The sequence below is a fragment of the Octopus bimaculoides genome, chromosome 10 (genome assembly GCF_046866305.1).
Source record: "Octopus bimaculoides isolate indiv1 chromosome 10, ASM4686630v1, whole genome shotgun sequence".
NCBI classification, from domain to species: Eukaryota; Metazoa; Mollusca; class Cephalopoda; order Octopoda; family Octopodidae; genus Octopus; species Octopus bimaculoides.
In genome coordinates, this window is record NC_142937.1 from 32,315,983 (window position 1) to 32,336,615 (window position 20,633).

Below are 20,633 nucleotides of genomic sequence, written 5' to 3' on the forward strand. Positions count from 1 at the left end.
AGAAATCAAGATTCTGACAGTTGAAAGAATGCCTGACTACAAAGAAAAGTGAAGCCATAGTCTGACACTAGCAGAATCATGATGGAGAACTGACAGAGAAAAACGAGAAGACTAAGGGAAAGAGTACAAGATTATGCCTACTCCCCGAAATAGACAAAGAATTTGGGTAATATTTATGGTCAATAATGATTGAAAAACTTTTACTAAAAAGGAACAAGCAAGTATTGTAACAAAAATCAAGGAAACAATAAAAAGAAATTGATAAAGAAGAGTGAAATATTCCTCATACCTTACATAGCATAAATACTAAAATAGATCTAAAATACTGCAAACACATAAACTAATGTTGGTAAAGTATATTTCATAAGATGGATCATAAATGACTTGGGAAATCATAACATACATTACAAACATCTTGAAGTTAACTTATCGTCACAGTACAGTGGCTTAGTATTTGTTTGGTGAGTCAAACAAATGATATTTAATATCTTATAAAACAGTGTTTAATCAGTTAAACTGATCTCAGTACCTTATAAAGTAAGCATTGACATAGAAAAGCAAGAGTCTTTGAATGAATTAATAACTAAAAGTAGAAAGAGTAACTGCAGTTTCCTAGGCTTGTTAGAGAGCAGAAACATAGACAATTAGATAAACAATTGGAAATGATATATTGAAGTATGTATAGGATGAGGATCAATAACTCAAGATGAAATGGTATTGTAGGACAACTGGTATTAAATGAAAATTATTTGATGAACTGATACTGAAAATTGCATATTCCATGATAAAATCTCCTTATGAATGCATTAGAGGTATGGTAGCCTGATATGCAAACATTCCCATGTAACCATGAAAGAAACAATAGTTTAGGGAAAAACAATAGATATAACATGTTAAGCTGTTCACTTGTATGCAATGAATACTAAGATAACTGCAGGATTTAGAGTAAAATAGCTAAAAGAAAACAAAAGAGAATAAGTATAAATGATATCAAGTAATTTATAAATACTGGTAAAATCAGATATTATAAGTGAATATCTCTGTCATCAACATTACTGAAGATAGAGCTTATACTATAAAACTGCCATATTTACAGGAACATTACATATGTAACACAATGATACATTAAACTAACTGATTTGATTGAAATAAATACAGTTTTTTTTAGATATATTTACAAAAGTTCTATGAAAATAACATTTGATCAAAAAGAGAATAGAAAGCTATAAAAAGTAAAAGAAATTATGGAGAGTTATGTAAATATGAAATATTTGAGAGAATATATTTTATTCCTGAGATGAATCAAATAAGAGGAAAAAGTATTGCAATAATAATATATAAATCTAATTTAATTATATATCCTTTTCTACTTGGATTTATGTGGAAAATAAAACAGTTGAATAAAACCATTAAATAGAAATAAAAATATTGACTTTGTATTATCAGCTAATATTTAGACGATAAAGGAAATGAATATTGTCAGTTATTTCACTTGTAAATTAGCCATATGTGTGCGTGTATGCATGTATGTGAGGGAGCATGTATATACATACACACACATGCATATATATATATATATATATATATATATATATATAAATACATATTTGTATGTGTGTGTGTGTATATATATATATATATATATATATATATATATATATATATATACATATATACATATATATATATATATATACATATACACATTTATATATAATTGTATAATGTAAATATATATATACACACACACACACACACAGACACACACATATATATAAATATATATATATACACATATATGTATATATAAATATATACACATATAAAGGAATATATAAAGATATATATACATACATATATGTATATATACATATATATATAAATACATATATGTATATATACATATATATATAAATATATGTGTATATACATATATGTATGTATATATATATGTATATATATATATACACACACACATAATATATATATACACGCAAATATATATACAAATAAATAAGTATATATATATATATATATACATGTATACATATACATGTAAATATATACATATATATTCAAATACATATAGATATATACACACACAAGTATGTGCATATGTGCGTGTTGTGTGACAGGTAAAATAATGAGGATTTGTTTAAAGTGTTACATTTATGGTTATCATTATTATTATTATTATTATTTACTTTCTACATTAAGTCCACATTTCCTTAGACAAATAACCTAAACACCCAAATTTGAGGATCATTAATTATACAAAGTGACATTTTTATCAACAATCCATCCATACTCTAAACACGTTTCAAAATCACATTTAATTTTTGCCAAAATTCAATATGAAATTCATAAAAAAGACAGTTCAGTATATAACAGTTTATTTATTATGTGTATGTAAAATATATATGTACATTTCCCTAAAGTGACATATAGATACCTCAAGATAAGCATACACACGTGTTTGCACAAAAATTTTACTTATCACTTATATATTAACATGTACACACACACCTTTGGTGACGTAATCAAATATTACAATTAAAAATTCCCATTTTATTATAAATGTTCATTATATATGAATTATCTCTCTCATAAATGTATATACGCATGTGTGAGTGCATGTGTTATCATTTACCTTTATTTTGTTTTTTTGTATACTTTTCTACATGTTTGATTGCTTATGAATGATAACTAGACTTGGAATTAAGATAAAGCAGATTGTGCACACACACACATATATACATATACATACATATGAATATATATTCATATATATAGACACATACACACACACACACACACACACACATAAATATGTATGGGAATCAGTTTTTCTTTCAAGCATGTCACAGTGACGATGTAATTGTGTTTAAATTAAATCTTTTTATTAATAATTTTGCATATTTCCTTATCAGTCCTTGATGTTTAGCTTGTTTTTGGGTGCATAAATGATAGGGGGGAAAAAAACACACACAATAGATGTAACTTTGTTTAGTCATGTGTGTGTGTGTGTGTGTGTGTGTGTGTGTGTGTATATGTGTGTGTGTTTTCGTTCGTTTGTTACATAAAACGAAAAGAAGGTAAAACTTTGAAAATATTTAATAGCAAAAAGTCTAACATTATTTCAGTTATTAAAAACTGCTGTCTAATGCTGAATAACAGTTAGAGAGGACATTTTATAAACACCATTATCCCACCATTGCATATCAGACATAATATACATGGCTGTGTACATGTGTGATCCATCACAAAATTTTATTGGTCTTTTTTTTCTTCTTGCATAATTACAAATTTTCACACACCATACATATAATAACAATGACAAGTATGAAATATTAAATACTATTCAGTTTTGGGAACTATATTGTTTTATGTATACATGTATATGAATGTATGCACATGCTTGCATATAAATTCCAACTAATAAGTAAAACAATGCATGAGTTAATGAGCTTAAAAAAAGACAGTGTTTTAAATGAAATTAATGTAAACCTGTTATATAAATTAACAGAAAAAATTGATAGTGAAAGAACTAAAATGGAAGAAAACCTGCCCTTAAATAATAGCAACACATACAAACATATTTACCTTTAATGCTTAAGATTACAGATTACAAATATACATCAATATAAATACATTTCAAAGGCCCATGTTCTGCCTTTTTCAATATCATTTACTTTTTACATCTATTCTTCATCCAGATATTCAATTATTCTTTTCTAGGATGAACTAATTGAAAACATAGAAATAACAGCGTTTCCATTCTTCTATACAGTTGCATTCATTAGAAAATAGTCCTTTATACATGTCACTTAATCCAAGTACATATGTTGTGCATAATTACATTAAGCAAGCATCTCCAGAACATGTATTTAAACATATGAATACTTATGTATAGGTGTTATACTTGCAAAAGATTGTATGTAAATAGATAAGTACAAAAAAAACAAAAAAAAACCCAACTTTAAATCTCAGATCTCGGAGAATCAGGCAACGATTGCACTTGGTCAGTCTCAAATTGATTCTGATTCAATTTAGTTTTCTAACCTCATTGAGGCATTAAAATTAATAATGCATAACTCTGTTCCATGAATTTTGTAGAAAATATAAACGTAAACATTATGTTACAAACAGAGATTTGTAAAAGTACATGAACACATACTCACTCACATGCATACATCACTATACATAAATAAAAATTTGGGGATTGTAATCAAATCTAGTTTACATGAAATACTATATTCTCAAGATAAAAGAAAATCGCTGGAACAAAACACAGTGCAAAATCGTATTCATTATAGTTAAGAAACTATAATAATGTAACAAGAAATAATCTTTGGATCTTACTTTATAGACCTCTGGGTATTCCTTATAGAATTTAATTAAGGATAAATTAAATAATAATAATTTGGGGAAAAAGGTTCTTTAATAAGAAACTTTAAAAATACTCAAAAATGCTTTGATAATGATGTATATTTTCTGCAAATATGCAATTGAAATAGCAGCAGTATAAAATAAAGTGGTTTGACAGTGTATAAGCAGGCTCGTTCAGGTTTAAAATGAATATTACACTGCAATACACTGAATAACTTCCTTAAGATAGGCTTTATTTATATATTAGATGTAGATGATTTTTAAAATGTGTAGAACTAATTAACAGATAGAATTAGAAATTACACAATTTTACAGATGTTTTGGATTAACTTCAAATGATTTTCTGAGTAAAAAATAAGATAAATAAGGTTGAAAATATGCATTTCCTCAAGTTAAATGTATTAAAATTTAGAAGCAGCAGCTTTCTAATATACTGAAAGAGAAATGACATCCCTTTTCAAAATTGCTATTATTTAAATGCAAAAAGATAACAATAAAATCTTTTGTTTAATATATAAAACTCTAAATGGAAAATTTCATTTGAAATTTCTATTCTTTCACTGACTAAAAACAACTTAGAGCTTAATTAAATCAATGCCCCAATGTGAATAAATAAAACGATAAATGGATAAAGAAAAAAATAAAAATCATAGGTTGATCATTTGAGAAAGAGTGAGATCTATTCATAATGCTAACAGATATATGGTAGATGAACAATGAGGAAAACCATGCTGAGTTAACCTAGCTCTGAAACTTCTGTAAGTTCTAATGAATTGTCATGACATACTCCTGATGGTTTGTCACCAAAATCCAAACGTATTCGTTTAATTTTTGCACGATGGTTCTTGAACCATAATTGAACATTTTTAGATTCAAGCTTAGGGAATTTTTGTCGATATTCAGATTGATTAAGTTCTTCACAATACTTATCTATCATATATGCTGATGGATGAGTCTCTTCTGCAAACCACTTTTCGAGTTTAGGGATCTCTGAAAGGGGGTCAATGAAAACACGAGTACGTCTCTTTTTCTCCAAACTGTGACTATGTGATTTCAAGTGTGATTTTTCTTGAAGCTGGGAATAATACTGAGAATTATAAGGGAGATAATGTAATGGAAGGCCGTGAGGCATGTGCCCAGGTATCTGGAGAGATTGTGTCATTCCACTACTAGATAGTGATTTTAAATTCACACTGTCAGCTGATTTACTGTCATCAATTTCTTGTTTGACAACAATGTTAAACTGATCTACATCCTGACTAGACATAGAGTTGATATCCAAAGACCGATTGTCATCAATAGATGAATCAACATCATCACAGTCCATTTCTTCGTCCTTGAATTTTTTATGATTATGATTAATTCCTTCTTCTTCCTCTTTAGAACTAATTGTGTGGTTAAATGGAAGATCTTCTTTTGCATTTGAATGACTGAATGCAGAATTTTCTTTTGAGCTAGTGCTTTCCAAACTATCACGAAATCTTGAGTTGTTAAAAGTATTTTCCTCTTTGGAAACAAGGCTTTCTACACTATCTCTTTGAGAGGCAAGATTTAGACCACTTTCACCTGATGATAGATATGATTTACCTTTGTCTAGTTTTTCCCTCATGTTCTCTTCAGATGAAGTTCGAGGGAGTGGAAGTGGTGAAGAAGCATCAGGTGTTTTCATGGGATCACTCTTTTTTTGACTGACGTCCATTGGTTTTCCATCCTCTTGATGATGACTAGTAGTTGTCATATCCATTGCATTACCACAATCTTTGGCATATGTTGAATGCAATGGGTGAGGCACAATGTAAATTGCATTGCGATTTGGAAGATAAGGAAGAGAATCTGCATTACCATATGTTTCCCCATTAGCATTTTCTTCTCCTTCTAAACTGTCTTCAATATTTTTACTAGCACGACGCAAAGCAGCTCGAGCATTTTTAAACCAATAAATTATATTAGTTAAATCCAATTGCTTACGCCCTTTTCTTGATTCTAAAGAGTTTAATTCATTTAAATAATGGACCATTTGTTCTCGTGTCGGATGCTGGTTCTGTTGAAACCATCGTTGCAATCTAGGTATTTCATGTTCAGGATCAAATGAAGTTCGCATACGAGTTCGTCCATGTGATAGGGCATAAGGAGGGGATTGAGCTGGAGAAGGTGTAGTAGTTGTACTGTAAGTTGTAACAGTGGTTGTAATAGGGACTGAATTGCTAGGAGGAGATACACACTGGGAAGTTTTCAATACAGAATTTTGAGTCAATGTAGAAAGATGTGATCCATAGTTATCAATTAAAGTAGAACTGACTGAAACTGTTGCTGAAATCTTTTGCAGTTGGTTTTGTCTTATAACAGATTTACGTAGTTGATCCTTATACCAGTTATTAAATGCTTGTCGTCTTTCTTCAGATATCATAGCAAGTTTTTCTCCTTTCGAAATGGAAAGTAAAAAGTTCTGCAAAAGAAAATAAAAAAATAATATTAATGAAATTAAAATGAGCATTTAAAAGTATATATATATATATATATAATTTTCATTAACATATACAAATACAAAAAAAAATCTAAACAGATTAAAATATATGAAGTTTATATAGATCATTATGAATAAAAAGAAAAAATGGATATACATAATTAAGCAGAGATAATTTGTAAGCTTACAACACTGTATAGAATTAATTCAAATTTGTCAACTTCATAAAATAACTAAAACAAACAAAAAAAAAACGTCTATCCATTTTTTTTTTTTTTCAAAAATATGATAAAATGTATTAAGAACATTGACTATTTTTATTCGTTTGTAATTTTTCTCTTTAGATTTCTGCCATTTTATTCAATAAATTTACTATATGTGAGAAAGTTGTCTTATAATCAGCTGTAACATATTAAATAAATTCTTTTTTTAAATATCTTTGCTTATATAATCATGATTGTAAAGGTAATTTCAATCTCTGCTTTAGAAATATTTCAGACAATTATTTTCATATCATTTCTATAATATCCCATAAACAGAAGGTGAGGTAACAGATTTATAGATTACTTTGATTAGCTCTTAGATGATATCCAAGATATTTGATGTTATATGAATTCAAAAAAAAAAAAGAAAAAAGAAATTAAAGTGAACAATCAGTACTGAATATATTTAGATAACTATAGAATAAATAATCAAAATCGAAAGAAGTATCATCTTCATCACCATTGCTACTATGATTGATTAAAATCAGTTTAACCAGGTTATTTAGAAAACTCAGTCATAAATTTTTCAAATCTACTTCTCATTATGCAAAAGTATTATTATTATACTTAACTTTTATAAAAGTAAAAAAAGTCAAATGAAAGAAATTAGCTTTGAAAGTAGACTCAAAATAAAACAATAACATGTCTTGTATTTTAGAATAAGAATACAGTATTTTTGTTGAAAAAAATATTTGAAAACAATATTATAACTCTTTCTTATAAACCAAAATCTGGCAGTAGTAGTAGATTTCATTGTTCTTGTTTTCTTATTGTCACATTTCCATCTCTATTGCTGCTAGCAAGATCCTATTACAGGAGTGAAAATGTAGAAATATAACAAAACATAAGCTACATATAAAACCATTTTCTAAGTTGAAAAGCTAAGCTGCCAGCATTAATAAGCCTGAAGGTGGGGTGCACTATCTTCTTATTTTCTTAATACAGCGTATGCAACTAAAAGGTAAGTGACAAAATTCTGTGACAAGCGATTTGAAGAGAGCTTATTTAGGCTTAGAGAATTGTTTGCATGATAAGAAGAATTTCAAAATTCCATATCAAAATTCCGTGAAGATTTTCTCACTTTTGAACTTGGAGCAAATCAGCGTGAAGGAGCAGCGAGCAGATTTCCATTGAAATCTCTATTAAATAACAGCTAAACACTGGCATTGTTTACATCATGTATACAAAGACAATTTCTAAAAAAAAAATCCTGAGTAAAAATATTAAAGAAAAGAAATATAGGAAGCCTACTAACAACTGAAAATTATCTATTCATTCAATACTATACCAAAATGTTTTGTAAACATTAAAAGACAACAGACAGGAAGATGAATTGAAAAAAAATATATATATATGCCCTAATCATCATCATCATCATCATTTTTATGTCCACTTTTCTATGGCTGGATCCTCTTTGTTTCCAAGCAAAGTAATATTTCCTCATGGCCTGACATGTTCTCACAAGATATTGAAAATGAATGACATTGCTTGGATGACAGTGTCATTAGTTAAGCAGACACAAGCATACACACACTCACACACATTATTTGTGTGTATGTGAGTGCTCAAGTATGTATGCATGTGTTTGTGTATGACAGGCTTCTTTTCAGTTTCCATCAATGAAATCCACTCACAAGGCTACAGTAGAAGACACTTACCCAAGGTGGCATGATGTGGAACTGAACTCAGAACAATGTGGTTGAAAAGTAAATTCCTTAACACTCAGCTATGCATACATCTAACATGTATTGTTTATGTTATTCAAATCCTAATTTGGTCAACATTACCTTATATCCTTCTAACCCTCATTAAACTGAATAAAACAGAATGTTTAAAGATATGTCTAAATATTTTATTGCATATAGTATATTATAGTAATTATTATTTTATGACCAATATTATGAGTGTTCTGCTATAAGCCGTAGAGTGAGAACTGATAAGGAACAGAAAATGTTTAAAAAGAACTAATCTTGCTGCAAATTATCACCATTTGTTATTAATGAATTAAATGATTTTTTATACCAATTTAGTTGTTTTCATACTTAAAAAGAAATGAGTCAAAAAAAAAAAAAACTCTATTTGAACTTGCATTATATTAAGAATGATAATTAAATCAATTACTTGTCAAATTGTTTTGAACATGTTTACAGCAAAAAAGATGAGATTCTATAAAATCTTTACCAATAAATTTCATTGGTTTTGTAGACAATTATAATTTGAAATTTTCAGGTTATGATTAGTTTAATATCTTTAAAAAAAGGTCAAGATTATTATTTTAAAAAGGGAAATTTCAAGATAACTTACTTCTCTGAATGGAACAAGGTTTAACAATTGTAAGGAAGGGGTGTAGCTCACTGAATCAGTTTTGGTGCTTATTTTATTGCCAGTAAGAAGAATAAAAGACAAAATTGATGCCAATGGTATTTGAACTCTGCACGTATAGAGATGACTCTAGACACTGTATGCCACTCTGCTTTTTACCCACCTTTTATTACTCTTTTCAAAATAAAAATAATACCAATAATACCAAAACACAAAAAAACACCCACATATTTTAAAAGAGTTATTAAAATAGTAGTAGTTGATTAAATCAATTTCAAGACTCAACTGCTGCTTATTTCATTGATTCTGGAAGGATGAAATGTATAATTGACCCTAGTGAAATTTCAGATCAATGCATAGAAGTACTGCAGAGATTTCTGCTGTTTTTTTTTTTTTTGCACCCCACTCCCTTAACGTTTTAAAATAATGTTTGTTTCTGAATTAAACATAAGACCAATGACTTTTGAGAGGAGGGAGTTAGCTGATACCATAAACTCCAGTGCTTGACTGGTATTTTAATGTTACTGACCAAGCTAACCCTCAGCAGGATTTAATCTAGAAATATGGCAAGGAAGTTTGTCTGACACTGGCAACAATTATAAACATATAAATATATTAGCAAAGACAAAGGATTTAAGTAAATAAAGACATAATAGAAAATACACAATCTAAAAGTATATATACACACAACATGTGTATATATACACAGGTATATCTATATACATGGGCATATATATATACTAGTACAGAATAGCTGTATGTCAAAGAGGTTTGTTTTGCAACCACATAATGCCAGGTTCAATCCCAGTGCACAGAACCTCAAACTGAAGTTCACAGCCTTGAGTTGACCAATATCTTATAAATGAAATACGATATATGGAAACATATAGATTTGTATTTATGGGAAACAGTTTTTCTCTTTTACATTTTATAGAAAACAACTATGTTCCAGTATTATCTTTTTCATATTTCTGTATATGTTTCTGCAGGTTGTTAGGAATAATAATATTTCTAGATTCATAATCAAGGTTTCTGAACCTTCACAGTTTCATCATCGGGATAAAAAATATATTTAGCTTCTGTATAGGTTCTTTTGATAGCGGTCAAATTTATGTATACTTTACCACCAAAGAAATTTTTACCATTAGGCTTGCACATCAGTCAGTGGTCATGTATTAATTTGTTTTATAGTTGTCATATATACATACTGTAAAATTACAATTTTGTTGATGATTTCAAAATATAATAAGCAACTTTCACCCATCATTCTCCAATTTAATGTTTTTGTTTTTCCATAAAACAAATATCAAGTAGTTACCTACATAGAGTCATGAGTGATATGACATTCCAGTGTATTAGTAGTACTTGCTTAACAAAGCAATATAGAAAGAAAATTTTTGCCTGACTTTTTATTATTTGTGTCTTCTTCATAAAATAAATGTCAGCAATTTTAAATACACAATAAAATGTGATTTTATTAAAAATCGAATATTTTCTTGCTTAGAAACAGGTGAGACTTGGTGCTATTAAGAGCATTCACTCATAGAATATCTGCTTCAGGGAATTTTGTTTGATCCATGCAAGCATGGAAAAGCAGATGTTAAAACAATGTAGATGACTGAAGAAAAAATGGAGATAAAAACCACTCCATAGCCAATATTCCACAGAACTTGATAAAAAGGAAATATGCTAGAGAGAAAGCCAACAATGGCTCAAGCATTTAGAAGCTAAAAACAGAAGCATGTATGATTTCAGCTGCATAGGACCAATCCCTGGCCATAAATAAGATGCTAATTAATATCATGTACAGAGTATGGAAGTATTACTGTCAGATGGAAGTATTACTGCCTGGTTGATCTGTCATCACCAAGTTCAGATATAATTACCACCATGATCAGGTCAAAAACTATGTCCATTGGGCAATAAAATGACTCGGATGGGAAAGCAGATAAAAAATGTTTTAAACATGTATCAGACACAGTATGTGGCCAAAATCATTTGGGACATGCCTGTACAGACCAAGAAAGAGATCTAAGCAACCCTTCCAGATATAATTGGTAAGAAATGGAATGAAAACGTTAATGCGATGGACATCTTGATCCCTTCTGACCAGAATATTACCCAAAAGAAGGTGGAGAAAGTGTTAAAGATATTGAAATTGAAATAAGAAGGATGGAAAGCATGAAAAAGAGAACTAGTATTGATAATAATTGGAGAACTAGGTATAGTAAAAAAAGGTAATGAACAAAGTTATACAAATCATAGTAAAGTTCACAAAATTACACACAGTCCAAATGAGAACTTCAAGTCCCAAGTACAGGCTACATCCCTTTCAATTCAATAGCACAGCACAAACATTATGCCCTCTGCACACAACACATACCCTATACAATAACCATCCAGTAAAATAACAGAGCTCACACAACATAGGCTCAAAAGAATTACCACCAAACAATATAACACAACACATATTCTAAAGGATCATCATTCAATAAAATAACACGTATTCTTATAGAATCAATATCCAATACTGTAGCACCAGCAGCTTCTATAACTCACATTCTGTACAAGATGTTAAATAAGACAACCCACAGAGTGTATAAAACACAAACATCATCCAACCAAATAATACAACTTGCATTACACATCTACATCACAGTCGAAATACTAAAATAGAACCAGAAACAACTTAACCAAATTCAAACAATGTTAATTGATGTAGTATCCAAACACAATTCTACATTCTAAAAAGACAATGCTGTATACACCTCAGGAATAGAGAGGTGCACCTGGTGGTGGTAATAGAGTAGAAACTCATATAAAACTGTTGAAGAAATAATAATAAAAGAAGAAGAAGAAGCAGTAGCAGCATTCGGGTAGAGGAGAAAAATAATTTTTATTTCAGTAGTAGTAGTAGTAGTAGTAGTAGTAGTAGTAGTAGTAGTAGTAGTGGCAGCAGCAGTTTGTTTGTATTTAGTAATAGAAAACAGTGGTGTTTGTAGCAGTTGTCATATTGAATGAAATCAAATCAATGTATGCAATTTGTTTTATTCAAGTTTGGTATCTTTAACAAGAACACTGAATGAGCTCATTAAAGGTTTACCTATCTTTCAGCATATCCCATGTTATGTTGTGAAGAGGAAAAACAAAAGTCAGATTTTTTATTTTGATTTTTATTATTTGCAGAGAAATAAGTCTATTGTTACTCAAGAAAAGCTTAGAAGGAAAATAACAAATAAAGAAAGGGTATTCTTTTGCAATCAGGGAACTAAAGATGTTAAGAATGGGATGTGTTGATTAGGAAGCATAGCTAATATAGGTCAATGGAAAAGTGGGTGCAGCACTTGGCAATTGAAAGGAATATAAAACTAAACTGCTTAATTAGCACTCAAGAAGAGGAAAGAGTGAGTTGAAAGTCAGTTTTGTAATTTGCTTTTATTCAGAGATATAATTGCTATAAAAATAAATATTTTGAAACCCAAAACATATAAAACAAAGTAAACTACTTTCCTTATAAGAAAAGGAAATAGATACTGAGTCTTAAACATAATTAAAATAGGAATGGCAAATATATATTTAAAAAATTTTTTTATTTAAAAACTGATAATTATAACAAAATCTAATTTTAAAATTTTTTCTTTCTTTTAAAAATCTATTTTCATGCTTATATCTAATAAAAGGAATCATTACCATCTGAAGAGCAAAATTCAAATAAAATCTACATTATACAATATTTTCATCATAAAATAGGAAGTTTAGTGCAGATCATATTTTTTGGCCAAATATGTGTGGATAAACAACTATACTAAATATTTTCCTTGTTAAATTAAACATATGAATATTAATATTTTACTAGTCTGTGACAGAGCCCCCCCCCCATCCCCCAGCAAACAGAATTACATTAGGTCTTCATGAAGTTAATTACTTTCAATTGGTTCTTTTCACTGGTGGAGTGAGAAAAGGAATGGTTAATTAACAAAGCAAAAGTTTTAGTTTTCCTTTCAAATTCCTATAAAGTAAAAATTTAACAGCTAGTGAATATGATCAAGAATATAAACAAAAGTTAGACAAGATCTTTGGCTATTCATAGTCTTTGCTCACACCTTATACCCATTGACCACCTAAACAACAAAAGAAAAATATTAGACAATAAAGTTCAACAATTACAAAACCTGCTAAAACTGTCCTGAGAGTATTATATCTTTCACTCAACCTAGACAAGCATATACACACGAAAATAGTTGCAGCATCTATAACCTCTTTAGCCCTATGTTATGACAAAGACAATCAATACTTTCATATGAACAACAGTTGTTGCATTCTAAGTTCATCTTGTCCACTTTCTCAATGGTGAACCACCAAAATCTATAAGTGTACAGAAATACAATTGGACAATAAAGAGACACACTGTACACACTACCACACCACTCCCCATACAAACACCAAACATGTGCAGTATGTTCCTCAGTTAAGAGGAAATATAACTTATCTAGAAAACAGATCAACGGGTTGCATCTTATCAGTGAATTAAGTCTGCCAGACCATATCTATCTTAGAGCTACAAGGACACAATTAACACACATCTTCATTTTTGAGACAAGGATCTCACACTATATTTTCAACTATCTATAGTTACACTATTCCAACTTTTAAAAAAGTAAAAAAAACTCTCTAGATTTCACTCTTATGTAGCCAACATAAAACAAGTTGCTCAAACTGAACATCTCATTTTCTAATTCATTTAAGTTCATTTGCTAATTTTACTACTCACTGCATTTATCCAGCATTCAGCAGCTGTTTTAGCATTTCTCATTTGGTAATAAGGACAAACATCACATTTCTATATTTACTAAAATCATCATGTCTAATGACTTCAATATAAAAAAAAAAAAAAAGCAAAATTTTCACTCCACCCATTCAGATGCATTTGGTGCAGAAACTAAAAATATACCATTCTGATTATTTTACATTAGCTAATTTCCACTCCTATTTGTGCTCCTGACCAACTCTACAAACACTCACAGCTGTTTCTTCACTTTCAAACCCAGTCAGAATTCAAGACACCATCAAAATGCATTCACTAATCCAACTGATCAATCCGTCATTTGTTGGCATATTAATCACATCCCTCCATATTCCATGGAGACCACAACTGGCAGCAAATGTGTTTCAACCCCAATCTATCAGAGACAGCTAAATGAATGACAAAGACTCTTCTCTGAGATATGTTTCTGTAAATCTTCCACATCACCAAAGATGATTTCCTGTCTTTGGGGAACATAGAGCATACTATAAAATATGGAAAGAAAATATCCTAAAACCTCTGGAAAAAATAACTCTTTACAGTAGTGGCAAGAGATTGTTCAATAAATCTACAAAATGGCCATCAATAAATTGTCTACAGTTTTTCACTCTGTCTAAATCAGACCACATATTTTAGTTGCAAAGTATTTCATCTAACTTTGCTAATCTGCCCATTTTGTCTCCAATGTACCTTCCATTTATTCAATGAAATCCCCTTTGAAACTTTCTTAACTCTTATCACTATCTCAGAGCCATAAAGTATATCAGTTTCTATATTCCCTAGGTACAAGACAGTGACTAGTGCTCCAAGAAGTACTAGAATTTATGAAGAACATGCATGTATATCCATTTCTGATAACTGCATGATCGACTAGAAGTATTTATCTTTTATAGGAAAGAGCTAGATTTTATTGTTTAGTCAGAAGTTAAGCTAAACATTTCTTAGACTAACAAAAAAAAGCCTAACAAAAGGGTTACATTTATGGTATAATTCAAAACTAAATAGACAAAAGTTGTAAAAGATTGTTTTTTGAAATATTATCAAGTGCAGCAACTGTAATAATAATAATAATAATAATAATAATAATAACAATAATTATAATAATAATAATAACCCAACCCAGCATGATAGCGATACGCATACATTTGGTGACAGAGCTGTGGAATGATTGGCTACAGAATGAGGATAAAATCAGGAAAAAAACATGAGTAATATACGAAATGTTTGTTAATTTGAATTTTTAAAATGTAGATATCATTAAATACATTATTCTATATTCTGATTTAAAATCCCACTGGATCAATTTTGCTTTTGATCATTAGGAGATTGATAAAATAAGTATCCATAATATATTGATTCCATTGACTATATATGTTCATCCCCCAGAAAGAGGTTTTGAGCTTTATGACACATCTACTGAAATGTGATAAAAAAAGTGTTTTACTAATAGAAAACATTTACAAATGTTTTCATATCAGAAATGATAATACTTAATGAAATTTGCTTGTAGTATAATAGTAAATTAAATACTCTGGAGCCAAGATTATGATGTAAAAATACATAGTATAATTAATCTGTTTTTGACTGCAATACATCTATTTTTGTTTCATCAAGTGGGGTCTAATTCATAAAGAAAAAAGGTAGAAAAAACAGTGATAAAGGAATCTGATAAATGAATTATTTTCACACACTTTTTAAATGGAACACCAGCACCAAACCGGTGACCCACAGCAGTGAAGCTTCTACTGTCACATAGTGTTTTGATCATCTCTACCTTTTCCAGTAGAGGGTATACTCAGCTGCATCATTTGTTAGGATCATAAAAGACCAGCAAGAGCTCTGCATTTTTCCTGTAGTTGTCTTTTACAGGATATCCTATCAATTGTTCCAGAGGCTTGAAACCCACACTGAAATCCTTGCAACAGTTTCTTCATGACAACCAACAAATAGTTGAGCAGTATTCTCATAAAGATTTTCCTTAGAAAAGAGAGGAGGAATATGTCATGGCAGTTGCTACAAATACTGCTCTCTATTTTCTTAAAGATTATAACGATTAGAGAATTCTTTAGATTTGCAGGTAGTATTTGGGTGAAATAGGAAGAGGTAAAATAGCTTTGTTCTTAAAAAAACTGGCCACCATTTTGGATGAGTTCCAACGGGATGTTGTCAGAACCAAGTGATTTTATAGTTGTATCTTTTTCATGGCAACTCTGAATAAATGAAAAGATGAAGGGTTCAATATCCATGGTTGAGGCAGAAGGGGAGGCACTATTCTAAGAAAAATCTGCAGCTGTAGTGGAGGTCCAATTGAGTAGAGTGCTGAAATGTTCCTTCCAGCAGTTCAATATGTTTTGACTGTCAGTAAGAATGTAAGTGTTGTTGGCAGTCTTCAAAGTACTTGTTGAAGCCTGGGTGAGGGCATACAGTTCTGTGGTACAGGCATAGAAATTTTTAAGGTCCCCGGTATCTGCATACAATTGAAGTTTAATAGCCTTTTCTATCCAGCAGTTGTTTTGAATCTCTCTGATTCAACCATGATATAGCCGGTTGAGATCTTAAAATTGTTTATTTTTTATTTTTTTCGTTTGAGGTTGGGTCTGGCTCAAGCAAGAGGCAAACAACACTTAGCATTGATGAATTTGGGGATTCCTCTGTTGTTTTCATCAAACCAATCCTGGCTCTTCCTTTTCATGAAATGAATAGTGTTCTCAACTGCTTCTTGGATGATGTTTTAAAGTTTGTCTACTCTTCATCACTGTCCTTGGAGTGGTTGTGTGCTGGCTAGTCTTTGATATATTCTCAGAGTTCTGATGTCCAATGGCTGTGTAGATAGTACCTTTCACTGAGTGATGTGCAATATATGGCCTCTCCTCAGACAAGCAATCAGTCATGTTTAGGGAAAGACCTAAACATCTGATTTAGTAGCAAGATTGTCCCAGCTAAAAGTTTTACAAAGAGAGGTTGTTTTTACTGATCTGGGCAGATCTTGAGGGGCATACCTTGCACAAAAAATAGCCAAAGGCCTATCACCATCATCAGAACAAGCAGATGAAAATATATGATCTTAAAAGCTAAACTATTGGAAGATAGACTGGTTAAGAGGGTGCAGTTCAAGCTATACCTGGGCTGCAGTTTTGTTGCCTGATACCACAAGTCACATTCATGCACACACACACACACACACACACACACACACACACACACACACACACACACACACACACACACATTCTCTATTTATATTTTTAATTCCTAAAAATGTGTTAAAATATTGTTAAAATAATCTTTGCAAAAAATTAATTAAGAAAGGAATAAACTGCAAGGTTACACTTTATAAAAACTATACAGCAAACTTTTTAATATGGGTGAACAAAACAAACTTATTAGTTAGAAATGAATAAAATAGTGAAATTTTTTAATCATGTTAAATAGTTGATTGATTTAATTTCCCAGATGTATACTTAAATTTCATTTATATAGAATGAACTACACCAAAAGCTATTTCTAATACAAAATTAAAAAAAAAAAAATTAATTACTAATTCAGTATGATTTGATTCAAAAATTTTAGATATTCACATCAATTCACCAATTCTAGAATATTTGCTTAATAGAGAATATTTCCATTATTGATATAAGAAACATTCATTGAAATTTTGAAACAATGATTAAGATATTTCTCAAGAGCTCCTTATTCAGAATATATATATATATATATATATATATGTGCATAACTTCATTTTTATTCACTGAAGTAAAAAACAATCTAATTCATCAACAATTTCTATATTCAGTGTCGTCATACTAAATTCTTTTAAACTACTTTGATTAAAAAATAAACTCTTCAGTGTAACTGAAGAGTTTTCTGTTCAAGTTTACTTCATGTATTTCATTATGTTGCCCAACGTTATGTGTGGTTGTATATGTGTAAAGGGCAAAATACCCAATCTATACTGTGTTTGAAATATTATTTTCTTGTCTGTAAAATGTGTGTGTGTGTGTGTGTGAGAGAGAGAGAGAATGTACTTATATATAAACAAATATATTTACATAGAGCATACAAAATACAGGATAATAAGAAGAGAATACATAATTTAACTCAACAGCGGTTTCACAAAGCTCTGGATTAATTAATAATTATAATGTTCATAATTAGAAGATGGTATGCAACCAGTAAATAAGTCACATAAAGATATTATTATAAGTTTGGCTTCCTTTATCAGAAGGAAATTGGGCAAACATAAAAACACACACACACAGATATATACCTTCATATATACAACATACGTATGTACGTATGTATGTATGCATGTATGTATGTATGTATGTATGTATGTGTGTATAGATATGGGCATGAACTTGGTATTCTTTTATTAAAACTGTAAGATGTATGCAACTTATAAGTGCAGTATACATAACCAAATCAAACATGTCCTCAGGCAGAGATGAAATGCAAGTCACAAACACATAGTCATCGTATATAAATAACTAATAGAGATAAGGTCAGAAGAAACAAGGAACAGGGGCAGGTGAGAAGGGATTTACGCCTACAAAATCACAAGTGTATAATGATATAGATAACAATGTGGGGTCAGTTATCAAAAGGAAGGTGGAGACATAGGTCAAGAAGAAAGCTAGATATGTAAATAGATACTGTATCTAGATAGGCAGGCAGAAGTGGAATTGTGGAAGGGGTTATAAATTGCCATACTATGCATTGTAATAGATATATCCACATACACACATACAAAAGTGTACAGGTACACACATACACCTATGTCTCTATACATATAGACACACATCCTCATTTGTATATGAACACACACACACAAATATATATACACACACACACAAGTGCATACACCCAAACATATACATATGTAATCACATATGCACATATGTAGATCTAGTATGTTCTCATGCACACCGGCAAACACACACATTGTAGCTAATATTTGTAACAAGTCGGCAAATCCATACAAACATACACACAGGTGTCAGCTGTGCATGCAAAAACAGACACAGTAGCCTGGTGTAGTCTTCTACCTGGCTGGCTCCTGTCAAACTGTCCAACCTATGCCAGCATGGAAGACGGACGTTAAATGACAATGATGATGATGATGATGATGATATACACATACATGTGCATATTCATACATATATATGCATATATTTATTCATGTGTGTGTGTCTGTATTTATGTGTGTGTGTGTACATATGTACATTCAGATGCATATGCATATAGATGAAAAATAATAATAGTATAATAATAATAATATGAAATATCAATACTTTACCTACACACAAACTGCCAAGGGCCTACACCACCACAGATGGTACTAACATCATTTTGCGGTAATGATTATCATAATGATATGATTACGTATAATTATTTTGTTTTACTTTACTACTAATATTGTGCATTGTTACTGTTGTTGGTACCTTCTTTGCTGGCATATGCACATGATGATTCGCATGCTGGTTGAGTTATTCCCATTACTGTATAACTAATTTTGTTTATATATATGTATATATATGTATGTGTGTATGAAGTGGGTATATATATATATAAATATATACATACATACATACATATATATATATATATATATATATATATATATATATATATATATACTGTGAGGATATGAAGTGAGTGTATGCATATGTGTGTTTGTGTGTGTGCATATATATATTTCGGAGGAATGAAGTGAATGTATGTTTATACATGTGTGTGTGTATGTGTGCGTGTGTATATATATATATATATATATGTATGTATAATGAGTCTGTACAAGTGCATAAGTATGTGCATGTTTTGAGTATATTTTCATATAAATTTATATAATCTGTATATGTATGTATGTGATGTGAATATATATATATACATGCATGTATATGTGTGTATGTGTAGTTATTTTCTAAGTATTTCATTACTATGAGTAATATTGCTATGATGATTATCACTACTGTTAGTACCATGTATGGTTGAACAGACCACAGTAATAAGTGTATGGATGAATTATTAACATGTTATATTATTTTTATTACTATTATTATTTTCTGTTTATATGTCTATGCATATGTAATAAAGGAATACCAAGTTCCTGCCTTCTTTTTTTCTCTCTTTATTGATGTACACTTTATATTACATTAATAGCTTTTGTCAGACCTCGTAGTAAGCAATGGGTTCATGCAGCAGGGAGTTCAATGTGCTTACTAATAAGAGATGCAACATGAATGGCAAATTTGCTGCACAGTCTTCCATTACTACCGTGTGTGTATGTGTGTGTATATACTCTTTTACTTGTTTCAGTCATTTGACTGCGGCCATGCTGGAGCACCGCCTTTAGTCTAGAAAATCGACCCCAGGACTTATTCTTTGTAAGCCT

General features: G+C 30.1%; 1 protein-coding gene across 2 annotated transcripts in view; it reads right to left on the reverse strand.

The window, feature by feature from the left end:
• Positions 1-3,098: 3,098 nt before the first annotated feature.
• Positions 3,099-20,633, reverse strand: part of LOC106881402 (uncharacterized) — a 72,479-nt gene continuing 54,944 nt past the window's right edge. For both annotated transcript variants that reach the window (XM_089358535.1, XM_052971314.2), the window contains one exon: positions 3,099-6,835. In XM_089358535.1, coding sequence (XP_089214661.1) covers positions 5,126-6,835 — 1,710 coding nt within the window. In that variant the 3' untranslated portion in view covers positions 3,099-5,125. The remainder of the gene's footprint in view (positions 6,836-20,633) is intronic.